At 38.4% G+C, this 16,833-nt stretch overlaps 1 protein-coding gene across 1 annotated transcript; it reads left to right on the plus strand.

The window, feature by feature from the left end:
• Nucleotides 1-12,894: 12,894 nt before the first annotated feature.
• LOC128257396 (uncharacterized) lies at nt 12,895-13,488 on the plus strand. The gene has a single exon (XM_052988400.1). The coding sequence runs from the start codon at nt 12,980-12,982 to the stop codon at nt 13,310-13,312; it is 333 nt and encodes a 110-aa protein (XP_052844360.1). The 5' UTR covers nt 12,895-12,979; the 3' UTR covers nt 13,313-13,488.
• Nucleotides 13,489-16,833: the final 3,345 nt, after the last annotated feature.

A 16,833-nucleotide genomic window follows, 5' to 3' on the forward strand; every position in this document is an offset into this window, starting at 1 on the left:
TCTTCAGGCATGTCTACTTAGTTGGCAGTATGGTAATATATCGAAGGGTCTCATAACTTTACAACGGTTATAAAATCGTCTTTAAAGTAACAAAACCATCTTAAAAACAAAGTTCTGCCAGTTAGATAATTTTAGACCTTAATACAGCTTGATATAATTATATTTTTTTGGCATTGTTATTAACCGCCAGTATTGAACTTAAGTAACATATTGTACTCAACTGTTTAAAGAATGAGTTTTAATATCTGAAAATTTAAATTAAATTGGAAATATATATGTAATCTTTTATTTTTCATATTAGTTTAAATGTTTTAATGTTAAATCATCCCATTTATTTAAATTTAAATTATTGCTTTCATATTGATTTCATATTTAATTTAAATATTAATATTAATATTATTTTGAACTGAATAGGCAGATATTTATTTTTTTAATTTCATTATTTATCAGTGTGACAGTTATTATATAAATTAACACTTAAAAAATTAACATCGGTTTAATATAAACAAAACACGGTTGCTTAAAAATCGATAAAAAAAGAATGCCTACTGAGTTGGCTATTGAATTCAAAAGGATAAGCAAAATTAGCCTTTTGTATAAAACTAAAACAAATATATCTTTACATAAAAAAAGGCAACAAAAAATTGACACGTTCAAAGTCTTGCAAATGAAAAAATAATAAAACCTAAGTTATTTATAAATTTTTGATTTATTTTTTTAAAGTCCTTTGTTTCCGTAACAACTAAACGGCTATTAACCAATTTTTGAGTAAAAATCCAGAGTATAAGAGCTTTTTTAAAGACTCTTACCCTGCAACATAGATCCATGTGGATCTCAAACAAGTTGCTTGCTTCACAAGGCAGGGTCGAACTAAATTGGTCTGATGGGATTGAGTTTAATCGTTGATTTCTGTAAAGGTTCGAGTGGGTTTTAACGTCACTCGCACAAATTTAACTCTCCCCCTGGAACTGGCAACTGTTTTTGGTTGTCACAACTCGCTTGGAACCGCCCACGACAGCAACTCGAACATGTGTGTTCGAACTTCGAGTCCGCTTTAAGTTTTTGGACTTTTTGTTATTCTTATTATATTTTTTTAAGCTGCAGGGCCCCGAAAATGTCGAAAATATTCAGGTCCTTGTTGGGCGACAACATTTCGCTATCTCGGCTAACTTTTTGAACCCTCCCAACCCCGCCCCCACCACCGTGCTATCACTGTTAACCGATTTGAGACGTTGATAAGGCAGGCAAAAAAAGAAGAAAACGATAGCATACTTCTGAGCGCAATGCAATTTTCCATTTTCCGTGCTCCTTGGCTTTCCTTTTTTCGCTGTTTTGTGCTGCTTTTTGCTGTTTTTCCCCCTCTTTCGGTTCCGTTCTTTGTGCTGTGCACTTATTATTGTCTCTTTTCGGTTGACTTTTTGCGCCGAGGCCAAAGTGCATGCAAAACTGCATTTTGTAGACAAGCCGAAAACCGAATACTGCCAGCCAAAACGGAAATATTCAAAAATTGTTGGAAGAGTGGGCGGTTGTGGGAGGCGATGGGCGGTGGGTGATGGGCGTTTGGTGGGTGCCTATCTGGCAGCGCTCGGCCTTTCCCTCATTTCAGTGGTTGTGTGTGCGCGCGCTAATAAAAACGTAAAATTTAATGGTTACGGAAGGCACTAAAAAACAGGCTCACCAACAGCACCCAACTTGCTGCCACTGTTGGCCTGCACTCGGAATAAAACATGGTGGTTTGCCTAATCAGTAAAAAATTTATCCATAAGTCGAATATGTTAATAGATACTTATAATACAATAAGGTAACCCACTTAATGTGGCCAAAAATACCATAAGACAACACACTTTAGTTTTGTGAGTATTGCCCAAATGTTTTAGCATGATGATAGTTAAACTGTCAATAAATAAATACAAAACTTTATACTAGGATTAATTATTGAGTACTAAAATATTGCTTTACTTTATAAATTAAGCTGGTGCACAAAAATTAGTTTTAATTATAGATACTATATTAAAGTAGGCAACAAATTGTTGTTAAAAAATATTTTTATTAAACTTAAATATTATTTCCTACTGAAAACTTTGAAAAGATTAGTTTATAAATAAGAGTCCTTGCGTACATTAGGTTACTTTCATTTTAAACGTTGAAAAATGTTAAATGATTTTAAAAAATGAGAGTTAAAGATTAAACTAAAAACAAATGTATGTCATGGCAATAAAGTTTCGGTATGTAATATTTGTCCGAGTGCATCTGCAGTTCCCGCTGCACTGGAAGTGGAAAAGGCAGTGGTCTTTGGCTGTGTGAGTAGTGGCGCTGGCGATAACCAAGCAACGAACCACAACCGCATCAAGGAGCGCGGGGAAAACCAGTCGATGGGCAAAACTGTAACTACGCCAACCGCCGCCGTCCTTGCCGTTCTGCCACCCCTTTGCCACTCTCTTTCTGCCGCCCCTTTTGCCACCGCCGACGCAGTGGAGCGCCCATCCGTGCACGTCAAACGCAGACAACTTGAAAAATGTAGAGACAGCGCCGCAGTATAGTTGAAACACGCCAAAAAATATGCAAAAGTAAAATAAAACAGGCGCAGACCCAGGGACAGACAAACGCATTTGGGCCCGGCGAAAAGCAGGCCCAAACCAGCCACTACCAACACCAACTGCACACTGCTAACTGCAAACTGCAAACTACCGACAGCCAACACCCAACGTTCGACAGTCGACAGTCGAGGGTCGAGGTTCGACATTTGGCGTTAAAGGTTTTTCGTTGTTGCTGTTTACACTCGATGTACTCATCTCCGCCAAAAAAGGTAGCCCTGGGGTATATGGGGCCAGCAAATTTTATGGGACTTTGCTTCAATTATTTTAAAATAATAAACCGAATTGGTTTTCATTCGAAAAAATACAACAAATTCTAGTTATAATAAAAAATTTTTAAACAAAATAAGTTGTATAAGATTAGTGAGTATTTATATTATTTTAATGTATTTTTCGCATGTATTTCCAATTATAAAAAGTTATACTTTAATGTTTTTTATAGTCTTTTTCATCAGGTCTGGTAAGCACCCAAACTTTTGGCAACGTAATTTTTCTGTTTCAAAGGAATTAATTTTATGTTTACACGTTTATGTCCCCAAACGAGTAAATCGTTTCCGTTTCCTATAAAGTATTAATACCTGTTTTTTCTGTGTTTAGTTTCTTATTTGGTCATTTAGCACAAATTTGTTTTCAAAACCTTGGCTTCGATGTCTTTGTTTTGGTATCAAATAAATTAAATAAATTGCCTTAAATTTTTTTGCTTATTTTGGAAACTACTAAAAGGCATTAAAACCATGAGAAGGAATAATTTATTTAAAGCAAATGTTGGTACAAAATTTCTTGATGTTTTTTTTTTTGTAAAATTTAAAATGTGCTATGGCCGATTTTGTTTGTCTAATCGATCCCGGTTTTTATGCTATCTACTGGCAGCACTGGTTTCTGGCAACTTTTATTTCGCTTTGTTATTTGGCAGCGCATTGCACAATATTTTGCAGCAGGCAGTTTTTACCCACTTTTTTTATGGAGGGTCTGGGTCACCCCCCGGACGTCTCCCCACTTGACAGTGTGGGAAATGGAAAGGGAAAAGGAAAAGCAGCAGGAGCAGGAGTCGGAGTTGAAAAGCCAGTTGTCGCTGGGACCGAAAGTTATGTGGCTCGGCCGTTGAATTCAAAGAGGTGTGCGTGCGGCAAAGGACTCGGAAAGCTAACTCAATGGACAGCAATTTGCGCGGCTAAACGAGTCCACAAAGGCTCCAGGACCTGCCTCCCTTTTCTCCCTCACGTTGCTGCTACTGTAATTAGGTTTGTCGCTGACCAGACTCACATGGAATCGAATCGAATCGAATCGATTCGAAACGAATCGAATCGAAACGAGTCAAAGTCACCGCCAGTCGGCCAAAGTATGCTTTAAATAATTCACAATTGTGCGACGCATTCGAATTTCGCACTAGCAACACTGGCGGCACAACACTCGACGTCGGAAATGTTTGCCTTGTTTACAGCGCAGTGCATAAATTTGCAATTGCACGCATTCGCGTTCGCTTACGCACGCAGCTACAGATACAGCTACTAATGCAATGGTGCGTGCATTTCCGCAGAGTGTGCCTGTGTGTGTGTGGGTGTGTGGGTGGCAGGCAGTCAAATTAGGCCTACTCCCGGACAAAAAGTCCGACAGCAAATTTTTGTAGCTAACAGCATTTTCAAGTTTTATCGTTACGTGTGAGCAGGCGTTTACGGGTTTGGGGTTGCGTTTGCGTGTGCGTGTGCGTTTGCCTTTGCTCCTCGGTGTCCTTGGCACAGGCATTGTATTATGCTGCGCCCGTCCAGCCGGCGCACGCATACACTGCGAGAAAAAGAGGTATTGAATTTTAGCTAAGCCCCTTTTAATTCATAATAGGGTAACTGGTTTTTTAAATCATTAAACTTCAATCTGATTATTATTATCTTATTTTATTTATTTTTATTGACAGCTATAAAATAGTGGCCTTCATTAAACACAATATTTATGCTAATTAAAATACTACAATAAGTTTAAAAGAAACCATTTTGAATAATATAAATATATGTGCTATATTGGACATTTTTTCTCAAGTGTAGCTGCAAACGCGAGCACTGACGTCGCCTAGCCTTGTCTATTTAGCCGCCTGCATACAAAATGCACATAAATTGTCATGTTTCAAGAGCAGAGGAGGGACCCTGCTGGAGGCAAAGGGGGAGATTGGGATAAGGAGGGGCCCAGAAGGGGCGTGGAGGCTCCATGGCCATGTGCCGAGCATATTTATATTGATTTTCGCGCCTGGGATTGGCATTTGGGGGCCATGCGTCGGCCGCCAGCTTGTTGTTATGTACTTTGGCTTTTCAATTTCGGCTCGTTTTCCTCGTTTGCTCGTCCCATTTACTTTTTTTTTATTGTGTTTTGTGGGTGCACAATAAATTGAGCCGAAATTGCATCAGCGAAATTAACAGTTTCATGTACGTTAATAGACTTTTGCAGTGTCCCAGGCGCAACCGCTTTCCACATCCCGACAACCACATCCCTGCTGACTGGGGAATGGGCTGGTGGCAGTGGTTTTGGGAGACGGGTACACGGGGGCAGTAGGCCCATTAGGTTGGGGCTTTTTAATTATGGCCAAACGAGCGTTTGCTGCCGCTTAAAATGAAATTTTCAGCCGTAGGAAATTAACTGGCTCGACTAGCACTGGCTCAAATAAATCTTTTTCTGCCACTGGGTACCTCTAGCTCTTCTCCATAATCACTCGAAATTTACATTTGAGGTACATTTCGTTAAGCTTATTAGTATGCAACAAAAGTAGATAAAAACAATTGAAAACTGAACATGAACTCATTTTGTTGCTGAATATTGGGTTACACCATACATAAAGTCCAAATTCTTTTTAGTTAAATAAAAAGATAAATAATAGTTAGGTAAATACATTTAAACATTATATTTATTTATATTCTGGTAAATTAAAAAATGTTTTTTATTACCATACAAAGGTTTGCAACATTGTAAAATTGATTTCAATGCTTCCAATGAGCTCAAAAAATATATGGGAATACACAAATAAATTTTAAAAATATGTAGGGTACATACAAATAGTAGTAATTAGTAATTGGTAATTAGTAATACCGCAACATGGTGTGTCCCATTTCGAGTGAAAGGCCTGCCTTAAAATTGCACCACCCAAAGTGAGTTTTTATGTCGCAAAACAGAGCATAAATGGAACTATAAATCATTCGCAATTCATAGAGCTAGGAGGACACACACAATGTGCATTATGATGCTGAATGCAGTTTGGCTCATTAGGTCGCCAGCTATGCCATTTAGGATATTTGAAACCGGACCCGGACTTGCACCCCCCCTCCCAAAACCAATTCACTTTCATCCGCTGGAGCCAAACTCTGCATGGGTAATTAATCTGAAGGGATCCCTTGAGTGCCGTACCTCCACTGCCCATTAAAAGTATGCTGCTCGGCAAATTCTGGAATTTTAATATGGCAAACGAACTAACAATAAGCAAACCACTTAGTTACTTCTCACAGCCATGGCTAATTTGCTTTGTTCAGCTGCTCCTTTGCAGCTGGAAAATGGAAATGAAGTTTCACTCCGGAGCTTTGGCAACAGCAAGTTTCGGTGGCCACTTGAAATATGCAAAATTTGTAATAACCTCAAGGAGGAACTAGCAGCAGATTGAGATTGTGGGCTCCAGGGGCACAAATACTAGTATGGAGGAGCGGAAGGGTCGAAGCCAGCCATCCAGGCATCCAAGCATTCAGGCAGCCAAGCAGCCAACGCACGCAATCGGCAACGTGTCGCATTTGTAGTTAGACATAATTGTTAATTACCCGAAACCATTACCACATTAAAGGCTATAAAATGCAACACTAATTGCTTTATGCCACCTCGACGAGGCAGGACAATGCACTGAGAGAAACTCTTTGTGCATTGCAAGCAAACAAGTTAAAACTTACGAAAAAAAATGTTATATCAAAAAACAAAAGATTACGAATACAAAAAATTTAAAAATTAAACTTTAATATGACATTATAGAGGTTACAATTTTGGAAAAACATTCTACCGTTTTCATTAAGTCATTAACTAATATGTTATCTATCCCTATTATACTTTCAAACAATGAAGAAAAATTAAGACATTTTTCAAAATAAAAATGAGCAGAGAAAAACAATTTTGATCTTAATTTTAAGATTAGAAGTTGTAGTACATTAAAAAATAACTTTAAATTAACTTTTAATTTAATTAAAGTAATTTCTCTCAGTGGACTTGGCTTGTTCAACACTAGGTGAACATTTTCTATTTGATTATGCATCCAGTGCTCCTTTGTTATGGTTCTGGTCGTACTCGAGTTGGTGTGTGCCGTAACGTAATATGCAGCATGGTAGGGCAACAATAGTTTCGGCCTCATCATCATCATCCGGCGGCTCCAGCTCCTTTTTCAGATACATTCCCCCACAGTTCGTGCTCATGCTCATGCTGATGCCATGCCAAGCAAACATTGCCATTCGGCGGCAGTCATCGTCACCAAAGCTGCACATGCCGTATGATTAATATTTCAAAATTACACTGACATGCAAAGTGTCAACTCATTGCGAGAGACGCCGCCGGCAGCACTTGGCACTCCGGCACTTTTGCACTTCGGCACTCGGGAGTCCGGACAGCGGACTACGGACTACGGACTACGGACTACAAACTCCTGCCACGCCCACCTTTCCACACATTTAGAGCCCACAAAGCGCTGACAATGCGCGAGCAGGCTGGCAGGAAAAATGGTGAAATGGTGAAAGCGTTTTGTAACAATTCACTCACAGGTGGCCCAGTGAGAAAAGAGTAGGCGTGAAAATCGTAAGTTAAGTGAAATATTTATTAGCCCCGGCACTTCGCCAGTCACGCGTTCGTGGCACGCGATTAAAGTGGAATTACGACGAGAAGAGCAGCTCAAGTGGGTGTGGCCGGTAATTTAATCGAATTTATAAGCACCTATAGGTATACGTCTTGATTAAACACAATCACAATCCCATTTACTCATGCGCAGCAACCAGTTTCCGAAGAAAATCACAAAAACAATCGAGAAAATGCACAGCGAGGGGAGGGTTGGGTGGGGGCATAATGAAGGAGCAAGGACGAATGGAGGCGGGAGGCCCAGGAACAGGAGCAGCTACATCAATGCCAAGCGTTAATCGATTATGCTTGCCGACTTACATAATTGCATTTTTCCCATTTCAGCAGTTGTGAATGGAAACTAAAGGCAGATCGAAACATAATCGAATCAGCAACAGTTCAGCACTATAAACTCTGTAATACTCTTACCTTTATGTGTAAACAGAACTGTAACCTTTTATTTAAAAAAAAAAGTTAAATTTGTACAATATTTTATATCTGTTTTGACTGGTCTTAAATTCTGCTTAGCAAAAAAAAACCCTTAAATAATAAAATTCGTTTCTTGAATGAAAATCTTTAAAATTGGGGAGTGCTACGAAAATCACTAAGGTTTCAAAATTACTTATAAATTTGCCTAAAAGTGTGAAAAACTTTTTTTTTTAATATGTATATATATGTATATCACAAAACCAAACGTTCCTTGCTTCTACTGCATACTTTTTTACATTTTTTAAAAAAATAGTGCATTTTGAGGCACTATTGCAATATTATTTTGATAAACAACGTTAAAAACCTATAGCTGAAACCTATTGTGTTGCGCACACCATAAGTTGGTGCTCAAAAATATTCATTCAGAGGCTTAAACAATCAATTATGGCCTTCAAAAGTGGTTCATTAATTTGGAGAGTTTCGACCGCAAATCACAACGTTAATGTGGCATGTGCATCGATTATTTCGATATGCCTATCCTCGGCAGACCAATCATCCTTATGGCAACCAAAGGAGCAGCAACCACAACAAGGAGAAAATGGCTGGCGAAGCAATTGAAGCGCTTTTAATTGATTTCTTCGCTCGAGTTTCACCACACTGGCATTTATTATCAGCCTTCCGCTTGCGGCTTGTCTTGCGTAACCGATCAGAATTGATGCCACTGATTTATGTAATCCAGCCCGACTAATCTCATCCAGTAGTGGCCATGAGTTAGAGCCAGAGCCGGCTCGCAATTAACACGACTCAACGCGCATACACAAAACGCCGAAATGGTGAATGTTAAATGTTAAATGCTAAACGGTAAACGGCAAACGGCAAATGGCAATCCCGATCCCAATCCCAATCCCAATCCTTTCGGGTCTGAAATATTGGCCTAGCGATTTGACATATTGCCAACAAAGGAACTCATTATCTGTGCATTAAAGTGGGACACGAACCGCTTTGGTTGTTTGCCTTCTCTGTTGGCTCGGCGCGACCCACTCCACGGCGTGTGTGTCACGCTTATAAAACACATTTATCATAACTAATCCTTTGGGTTTTGGCTGCCATGCCCCCGGATGCGGATGCGGATGCGGATCCGCCCACACCGCCACCCCCACCGACACCACTGCTCTGTCACCGATAACACTTTGAATAATAAATAAATACAAAATACAAGCAACGACATTTTGGCAAAGGCAAACTGCCAGACGGCCAGACAACGCCGGACGATTTTTAATGCAAACGATTATCATGTAAGGCAATATAAAAATAAATTGCAGGCCGCCAACAAAAAAATGGTAAAAATCAAGGCAGGACATGGGAAATGGAAGGGATGCCGGCCACATTGGTTCCCTTTGTGTATACACAGGGGAAAATAATATATATTATCTTAACCCTAGTCTTAAACAGCTGGTGCTGGTGATACCTTGGATAGTAAATGATAAGTTTACTAGATATATCGCTACTAATGTTCATAAAATTAAGTAAAAATATATTTTTGTTCAAAATGTATTGGCACTTTATTAGGAGAACCTTTTTAAGACTAAGCCAAAGCTGATCTAATGGAAATAGCAGTTACATCTATCGAATCTAACGTTTTTATCTAGCATAACTAATATATTAATAAGGAAAAAGATAGGGATAAATTTTAGTTGGTTTCAAAACAATTCAAAAATGAAAACAAATTTAAAGTTTAATATTTAAGATCAATAAAAGTCCAGAAGTTGTCCTATTTTGAATGATTTGTATAAGTTTTTATTAAAGTCAACTATAAAAGCTAAATACTTTAATTATTTCATATGTTTAAATCATAATTTGACAAAAAATCAGCCAGAAGTTATGTGCCAACGAAGGACATCAAAATAAATAGCTTCTCTTGAGGATATTTTCTCTCCGTATAGCTCCTGCTGCTGATAGGCATCGGAGTCTAGGCCCGACATTCTGGCAAGGACCCAGACCGCCGCTAATAACGAACTGCCCGGGCGACACTTTAGTCCCGAAACGGAGGACAATCGAGTGTCTCCTTCGAGTCCAACTCCAGCCTCATCAGTTCCAGTTCCAGATCCTGCCTTGCTTACAGTCTCAGCTCCTGCGGTTGCTGTTGCTGTTGCCTTTTGCTGCTGCCTTTTGGCAGCATTTAAATAAATTTCACACGTACATACAGAGCAGCGGTTAGTGGTTGTGAATAAAGCGGCAGAGCGAATGGATGGCCGGAGTTCACAGAAGGGACGATGCTGGCAGTTGCTGTTGGCGACAGCGTTTGGCTCGGACTGCCCTGCCCTGGTAGCCATTAAAGCCAATTGCCCACAAAATCATGCCCGATATCATAATTGCTCTTCGTGGTTTCCACACCCTGTAATCCCACAGCAGAATGCAGGGCCTACATGTTTTCAGATGCCATCTGTATCAGGCAAATATTTAATAAATAAAAAAATTATTTTAAATCCTTTCTTTGCATGCATAAAAGGAAACAGTTAAAATAAAGATTTATTTTAATATTCTAAAAATACGTCATAATTAATGACTCCGAAAATTAATCTTAATAGAATTTAAAAACCATATTGCCCTATATACCATAACTGAAACAAATCAATGTTTTAATTTTATTTTAAGATAAGGCATAATAATTACATTTTATAACACTTAAATATTGGTATTAAATAAAAAAAATACATCCTCAATAAATAAATTTAAAATAACAAACAAAATACATTTGGCCAATAACATTTAGGGTATTGCCAAATCGTTTACCCCACAAAGTGATGAAATCGATGTTCAGCATCGTTTAGTTAGCGCCAACGGGCAGTGCAATGGTTAAACGAGTTGGACGAGTGAACCCCGAGCCCTGAGCTCATATAAAATATTGTTTATTCAGTTCGAGGCAAACTGGCAGCAAAATTAAGGACGAGGGGAGGAGGGTAAATCGCAGATGCGATAAATTTAAACACTTGTTGTAGTTGCCGTTGAAAAATTTATTAGAAACACTTTGTGGTTGTGTTGGCTTTTTGCATGCGTAGCCGATGGTCCTATTAACGTCCCATGGCCAGTGGCAGTTATATTGAATTTGGGACACTGAGCCATCTATTTCAGCATAGGAAAAAAAATTTATATGAGTACGTTCTGTATCTGTATCTGTATCTGTATCTGTATCGACCGCCTGATGCTGCCAAAGGAAGTTCAAAGTGTAAGCGGGATACCCATTTCGTTTGTTTTGGCCACTTGAATTCGCGCCAAGTTAATTAACACTAACGGCCCGGTCCAAAAGAGCGTCCAAACTAAACAAGGATTGCTGCTCCGCGAGGAGTCCTCGAATGCTAATGAAACGTTCGCTGCATAAATTTAATTGTTTATCTGCCGTCTGAGCTGGCTGAAGGCCAGAACCTGCCAAATGCCTTTTGGCCTGCAGCAACCAACGGCATCCAGCATCATGTGGGGAAAAAGCCCGAATGAGAGCCGGAAACTTGAGTTTGGAGTGGAAGTGGAAATGGCTCTGGAGGCGAGCATATGGCGCACGGGTGTTTGGCAAGTCATTGGCAATGCCGATGCCACGATGATGACTTTTAAACTTTCTATTAAACTATAACAGCGATGATAGATGAATAATAAAAGCGGCAAATACATAATAAAAAAGTTAAGCGTCATTGGCGACAGGCGGTTTGGCTTTTCCTGCCGGTTCGAGGCCCATCAGCGAGCTGCTTTCGCTTCGAATCAGCCATCCATATTTGTTCATAGAATGACACTGAGCAAAATTTGTTTCCTTTAAAGCTGTGAAAATAATCTACAATTTATATATAATGACATAAAAGATTATCCCAGATAAGATAATGTTACAAAAAAAAAAAAAATTACAAATTACCTATCTGTATTTCCTAATTTTACTTAAGCTATTCTCATCATAAGTATTATTTTTTGATTTTTGACTACATTTAATTACATTAAAAAGTCTATATATCAATCCAAATACAAAACATTTGAAAATCAAAATAAAAAACATCTCAAAAGACCTTAAACTATTTTAAAATCTGTTAAAGAGACTTTTTAATATTTATTTACAAACTGTAAGCTTATAGTTTCAAACTAAAGCTGCAGCGAAAGATAGCAGTCAATGCTGCTTTGGCGTTTGGCCAAATTTCATAATTAAATTGATTGTTTTGAAAAAAAAAGAAAATAATATATTGAATCTGGTACTATTTTTTCCAGTGCAGGAAGGAAAATCGGTGGTTGTGTATTTGTACGAGCTGCAGACGAAGACGGATGCTGCTGCATTTGCGGTGAGAGTGCGTGCCTCGCATAAGTTAGAACCGTTAACCGGCAGCAGGACGAAGGACGCAGGACGAACTGGCGAGGAGGAGCAGGAACCTAGACTGGCAGGGAAACTGTGGCAGCATCGCAGATCGAACAGATTGATGAGTTGTTGAAAAATGGCAAACTTAAACAACAATTCCAATCCGCAGAACGGGGAGCACGGGAATGACTAACGATGAGCAGAGAGTGCGGCCTTTGTGAGCAATTTCGTTTTTGGTTTGGCTGGCACATAAAGTTCGGGAAAAGAGAAAACAAAAGGATGATCTGGATGGTTGGAATGCACAGAATAGCCGGTTTTCAAATAAATAATAATAGTATTGCCCATACTAAGCGATTTGTATTCTGCCTATTGCAGGATTGCTGAATCTGGTTTAATTCAAATTTAAAAATAAGATAAAAATAGCCCCTTAAAGAAACAAAAATATTTTCCTCAATAGAAATAGAAATTACAAATGTTTAAAAATATACTATTTTTGTTCGGCATTTATAGATCAGTAATGATTTCGAATAAAATTTTAAAATGATCAAAAATATAAAAATAAACTATTTTAAAAATCAAAAGTTACTGGTTTAGATGTATTGACGTTTGAGGAAAAGAAACCATTAAAAGCAAATTTAATAAAAATGCAATAAATAAGAATGTTTACTACAGAAGTTTGTTTAACATATAAGCCTTCTCTGACTCAGTTGACCTTGCGTTTGGCTTCTAGATTTTGGTGTCAAGTAAAGTTTCGCATTAAAAAAAGCCATATATCCTATTTTGAGTTGAGACCATGAGCCTGGACTACAAAAACTGGCTGCTGCAACGGCTGGCCGCTTTCTACCATTCGATCTACTTCTACGTGTCGCTCTTCTCGATGGCCTACTGTCTTGCATTGTACCAGGCGCGGGAGCGGATCTACCAGATGGAGTTGTCCTGGGCCAGGATATCGCTAGTCTACAGCTGTGCCGGCATTTTGGCCCTGATGCTGGCCCTGGTGGCTTATTACGCCTGGAGGGCAATGTGCCTGGTCTGGCGGCAGTATTGCACTCATAATCGTGCCACTCATCGCACTCGATTCCTGTTCAACTTGTACAGAATGCAGCAAGTGGGCGCTTCGAAGTAGCAGCGAATGGTCTTGGCTTTATGATCTGATTAATCCTCGAATCGCTTTCAATAAATTAATCAGTTTCGGCACTAAATGGGCGCTGGTGGCACAGCAATATGCAAATCGTTTAATCAAAATGTAAATGCAAATGGGAAAAATTAAAATGTTCTCTCGTCACAAGTCGCTCAAACAGACATTTTGTAAATATTATTATTACATCCTTGCTCTTTTTGTTCGCTTTTTTTTCGTTTTTTTTTTTTTTTGCGTTTTGCGTGTGTGTCCATTTATTTATATTTTGTGGGGTCGTTTATGATTTTTTTGGCTCCCTTTTTACTGCTGCATGACGATAAATTTGCATTTAAATCACCGCCACCCCCGCCAATTGGTTGTGTGAGCTGTCCTGCTTTTTCGGGGGTTCGTTCCACGGTGAGACAATGGAAGCCGGTAACTCTTATGCATATAGCACATATATATGCATAGCCGGGCGTTATTAACCACAAAGTGTCACATGATTTTATTTCGTTTTGTTTCGTTTCGCTTCGCTCCGTTCACCTGCAGCTTGGGTTTTTGTGCCCATTATTTTTGGGCTGACTTCTGTCCGATGTTAAATGCTGATAAGCTCCAAAGGACATTTTGCAACATAAAATAGCCGTAAGTAGCACTTGTCTAGCGAGTGGCAAGGAGTCGGGAGTTGTAAGTCGAGAGCCAGAACTCCTTGGACTTCAGGACTTCAGGACTCCAGGACTTCAGGACTTCGGGACTGCACTGCAGTGCAGTTAGGCGAGTGCAGCTGGGATTGCAATCGCCATAAAGTGCGCCGTCGCTCGTCGTCGAGGGCAAAATTGAAGTGCAAATAAAACGCCGAGCAGTTTGGCTCCTTTTTCTTTTTGTTATTTCGGGACATGGCGAGGATACTCCGCGTTTCGTCGCATATTTCAACAAATTTTTTACTGCACTTTGCAGTTTGTGTAGATTTTTTTTCGACCGGTTTCCCCTTTTTTGTGTCGCTTAAATGTCACTGAAACAAGCCGTCGGAAATGGTCGGAAAGTATTTGGTTTGTTATGCTAAAATTTAAGGGCTCAGGAAGTCGCATTAAAGAGCAACAGCAAGCCAAGACAACAAAAACAAATAAATAATACGAAAAACATAAAAGAAATATAGCAGTTCTGACAAACGTTTTGCTGTTCGATTTGTTCGGGGTATTTTCATTTATTTCACGTTTGATTGATTATTGCTAGACATCAGTCCGACCAGTCCAATTCAAACGAGTTTTTGTTATTTTAATTTTTTTAGATTGCATAAATATTGCGTGATTTCTCGTAAATTCCAATGTTTATTTTATGCAAATTTCTTAAATTAATTCGAATGGGAAAAAAGCCCTTTCGAGTGGATAAATGTGCAAATTATTGGTGGAACTTTAATTAGCTGCCGTTTATTATGATATCCAGCTACATAATGAGCTCTGATTTACGCTTCTCCAGCGATAATCTTCAGCTATAAAAAACACGCAACTGTACATTTGCATGACTGTCAATTTGAGTATGAAGTTTTATGATGTCAGAATTAAAACCAACTAATAGCATAAAAAATTGTTTTGACTGGGCTCCTCTGTAAAATTAAATTAGGTTTAACACAACCATGAGTAATTGACTTAGAAGAACATGAATAAATGACATAATAAATTATATTTCAGTGGGTAAAATTTAATTCAGTAAAAATTCAAAACTTGACGGATAAATTATTTAATAGCATTCAAGATATTTTTAATGTGCAAATCAACAATTTTGATTTGTATTTATATTTGTCCCTAAATAGTTTCTAACATTATTACATTTTTGGGTATGTGTCGGTAATAACAAGCTAATAAAAATAAAATAGCTCTTAAAATATATTTTATTTATAGAAATGTTTTCATTATAGATATTTTAATATTAAATATAGATATTAAATTATTACAAAATAGCGCTTATTAATATATTTTATATATATAGAAATATTTTCATTGTAGAAATTTGAATATTAAATATGAATATTAACTTATTACAAACAATATATAGTGCGACAAATGGAAAAGATATCAATGCATAAGACCAATTTGACTTCCATCCTGAAGACTCCCTTTTTTTTTAGGACTTTCTGTTGCCATGGCCACTGCCATGTGGCAGTGATGCTTATCAATATATCAGAATAAATAAGCCATTTTCGATTCGCTGGCATATGCACTTGTCACCCATCTGCATCGCAGCCTGCCAGCGTCTTGGCTTTGGTAAGTCCAATCTAATGCTGCACGATTTGACACATTGAAAAGTCAGCAGAAAGCCTACCAGGATAACCCGCCAGCCAGGATCAACCGAGTGTGTGTCTGTGCGAAATTGAGTTGAAGGAACCGGGAAGAGAAAAAGGCACATTCACATAGACCCGAATTTATAGAAAGGAATGGCTGGCACCCCAAACTCACCAGCCACAAAACTATGCTCATCATTTTATTTGGGCACGTGCTGCTCGTCATTTAAGAGTTTTGTCTGCACTTTCGTTGCTGGAATTTTAAAATATTTTCCGTGCCAAATGCCTGCGTGGCTTTTACTTTTCGCCCTTTTGTCCCAGAGCCCGTTCGGGCACCCTTAACCCTCTAAAGCCCTCCTCCAACCCGTAGACTCAGTGTGTGTGCGGCCACAATATTACTGTTGCTGCATATATATATATATATATATATATATATATATATATATATGTATGTTGTATACAAAGTCCCTAACAAAGTGCCCAAGTGGAATGCAACATTGTTGCTCCACAGCATTCAGATGCGGCGGCATTTTCTATTTCTATTTCCATTTTTGTTTTGCCATTTTTTAGTTGCCTTCATTTCTCTCTCGCGCCGAGCGCCGTCATTTCCACTGACTGCGTTTCATTTGCCTTTTGCAAGGACTCAGGACACGGGTTGGCCTCTTCCCGGGCACAGGGCCCGACTGAGACAGACGCTTCACCAGTAATTTGGTATGCCTTTTGCTGCCCGCCACTGCTCCTGTCCCCAGGCTCCACACTCGCAGGAAAATCAGCCAGAAGGTGAGTCGACCCAAAGCGAGAAATAATTTAAGGTATTTTCTAAAACACAATTGTAAATGACTACAAGAAAAACAGATAAAATACTATTCCAACAATTAAGATCAAATGAAATGCATTTTAAATTTAATAATGTTATATGATTGACTTACATAATAGTTTAATTTAATTAAATATTTTGTAGTCCTTATTATAAGACAAAATAAAAGAGACCTCCTTTTAAATATATATGAAAATGTTGTGTATAAAAAAAGCCTTTAAGTATTTGATTTGCAAATATGACTTGCTTGTCGACTAACCTTTTTAAACTGTTCAATTAAGTACTTTGGATATTAAAAAAAAAGTCATGTTCTAAGAAATATAGCTAAGAAAAACAATTTGTCAAATAAAAGTGGGTCATTTTTTTAAAGTGCTGTCTCCCTTTTTTAAAGCCCTTCCACTCCCCTCCACTGATTGCTGAAAAAACTATTTGCGCTTT

This window comes from Drosophila gunungcola (assembly GCF_025200985.1).
Source record: "Drosophila gunungcola strain Sukarami chromosome 3L unlocalized genomic scaffold, Dgunungcola_SK_2 000002F, whole genome shotgun sequence".
NCBI lineage: Eukaryota > Metazoa > Arthropoda > Insecta > Diptera > Drosophilidae > Drosophila > Drosophila gunungcola.

Coding starts and splice junctions, on each gene's coding strand:
- LOC128257396 (XM_052988400.1), top strand. CDS start 12,980: ATGAGCCTGGACTACAAAAACTGGCTGCTGCAACGGCTGGCCGCTTTC.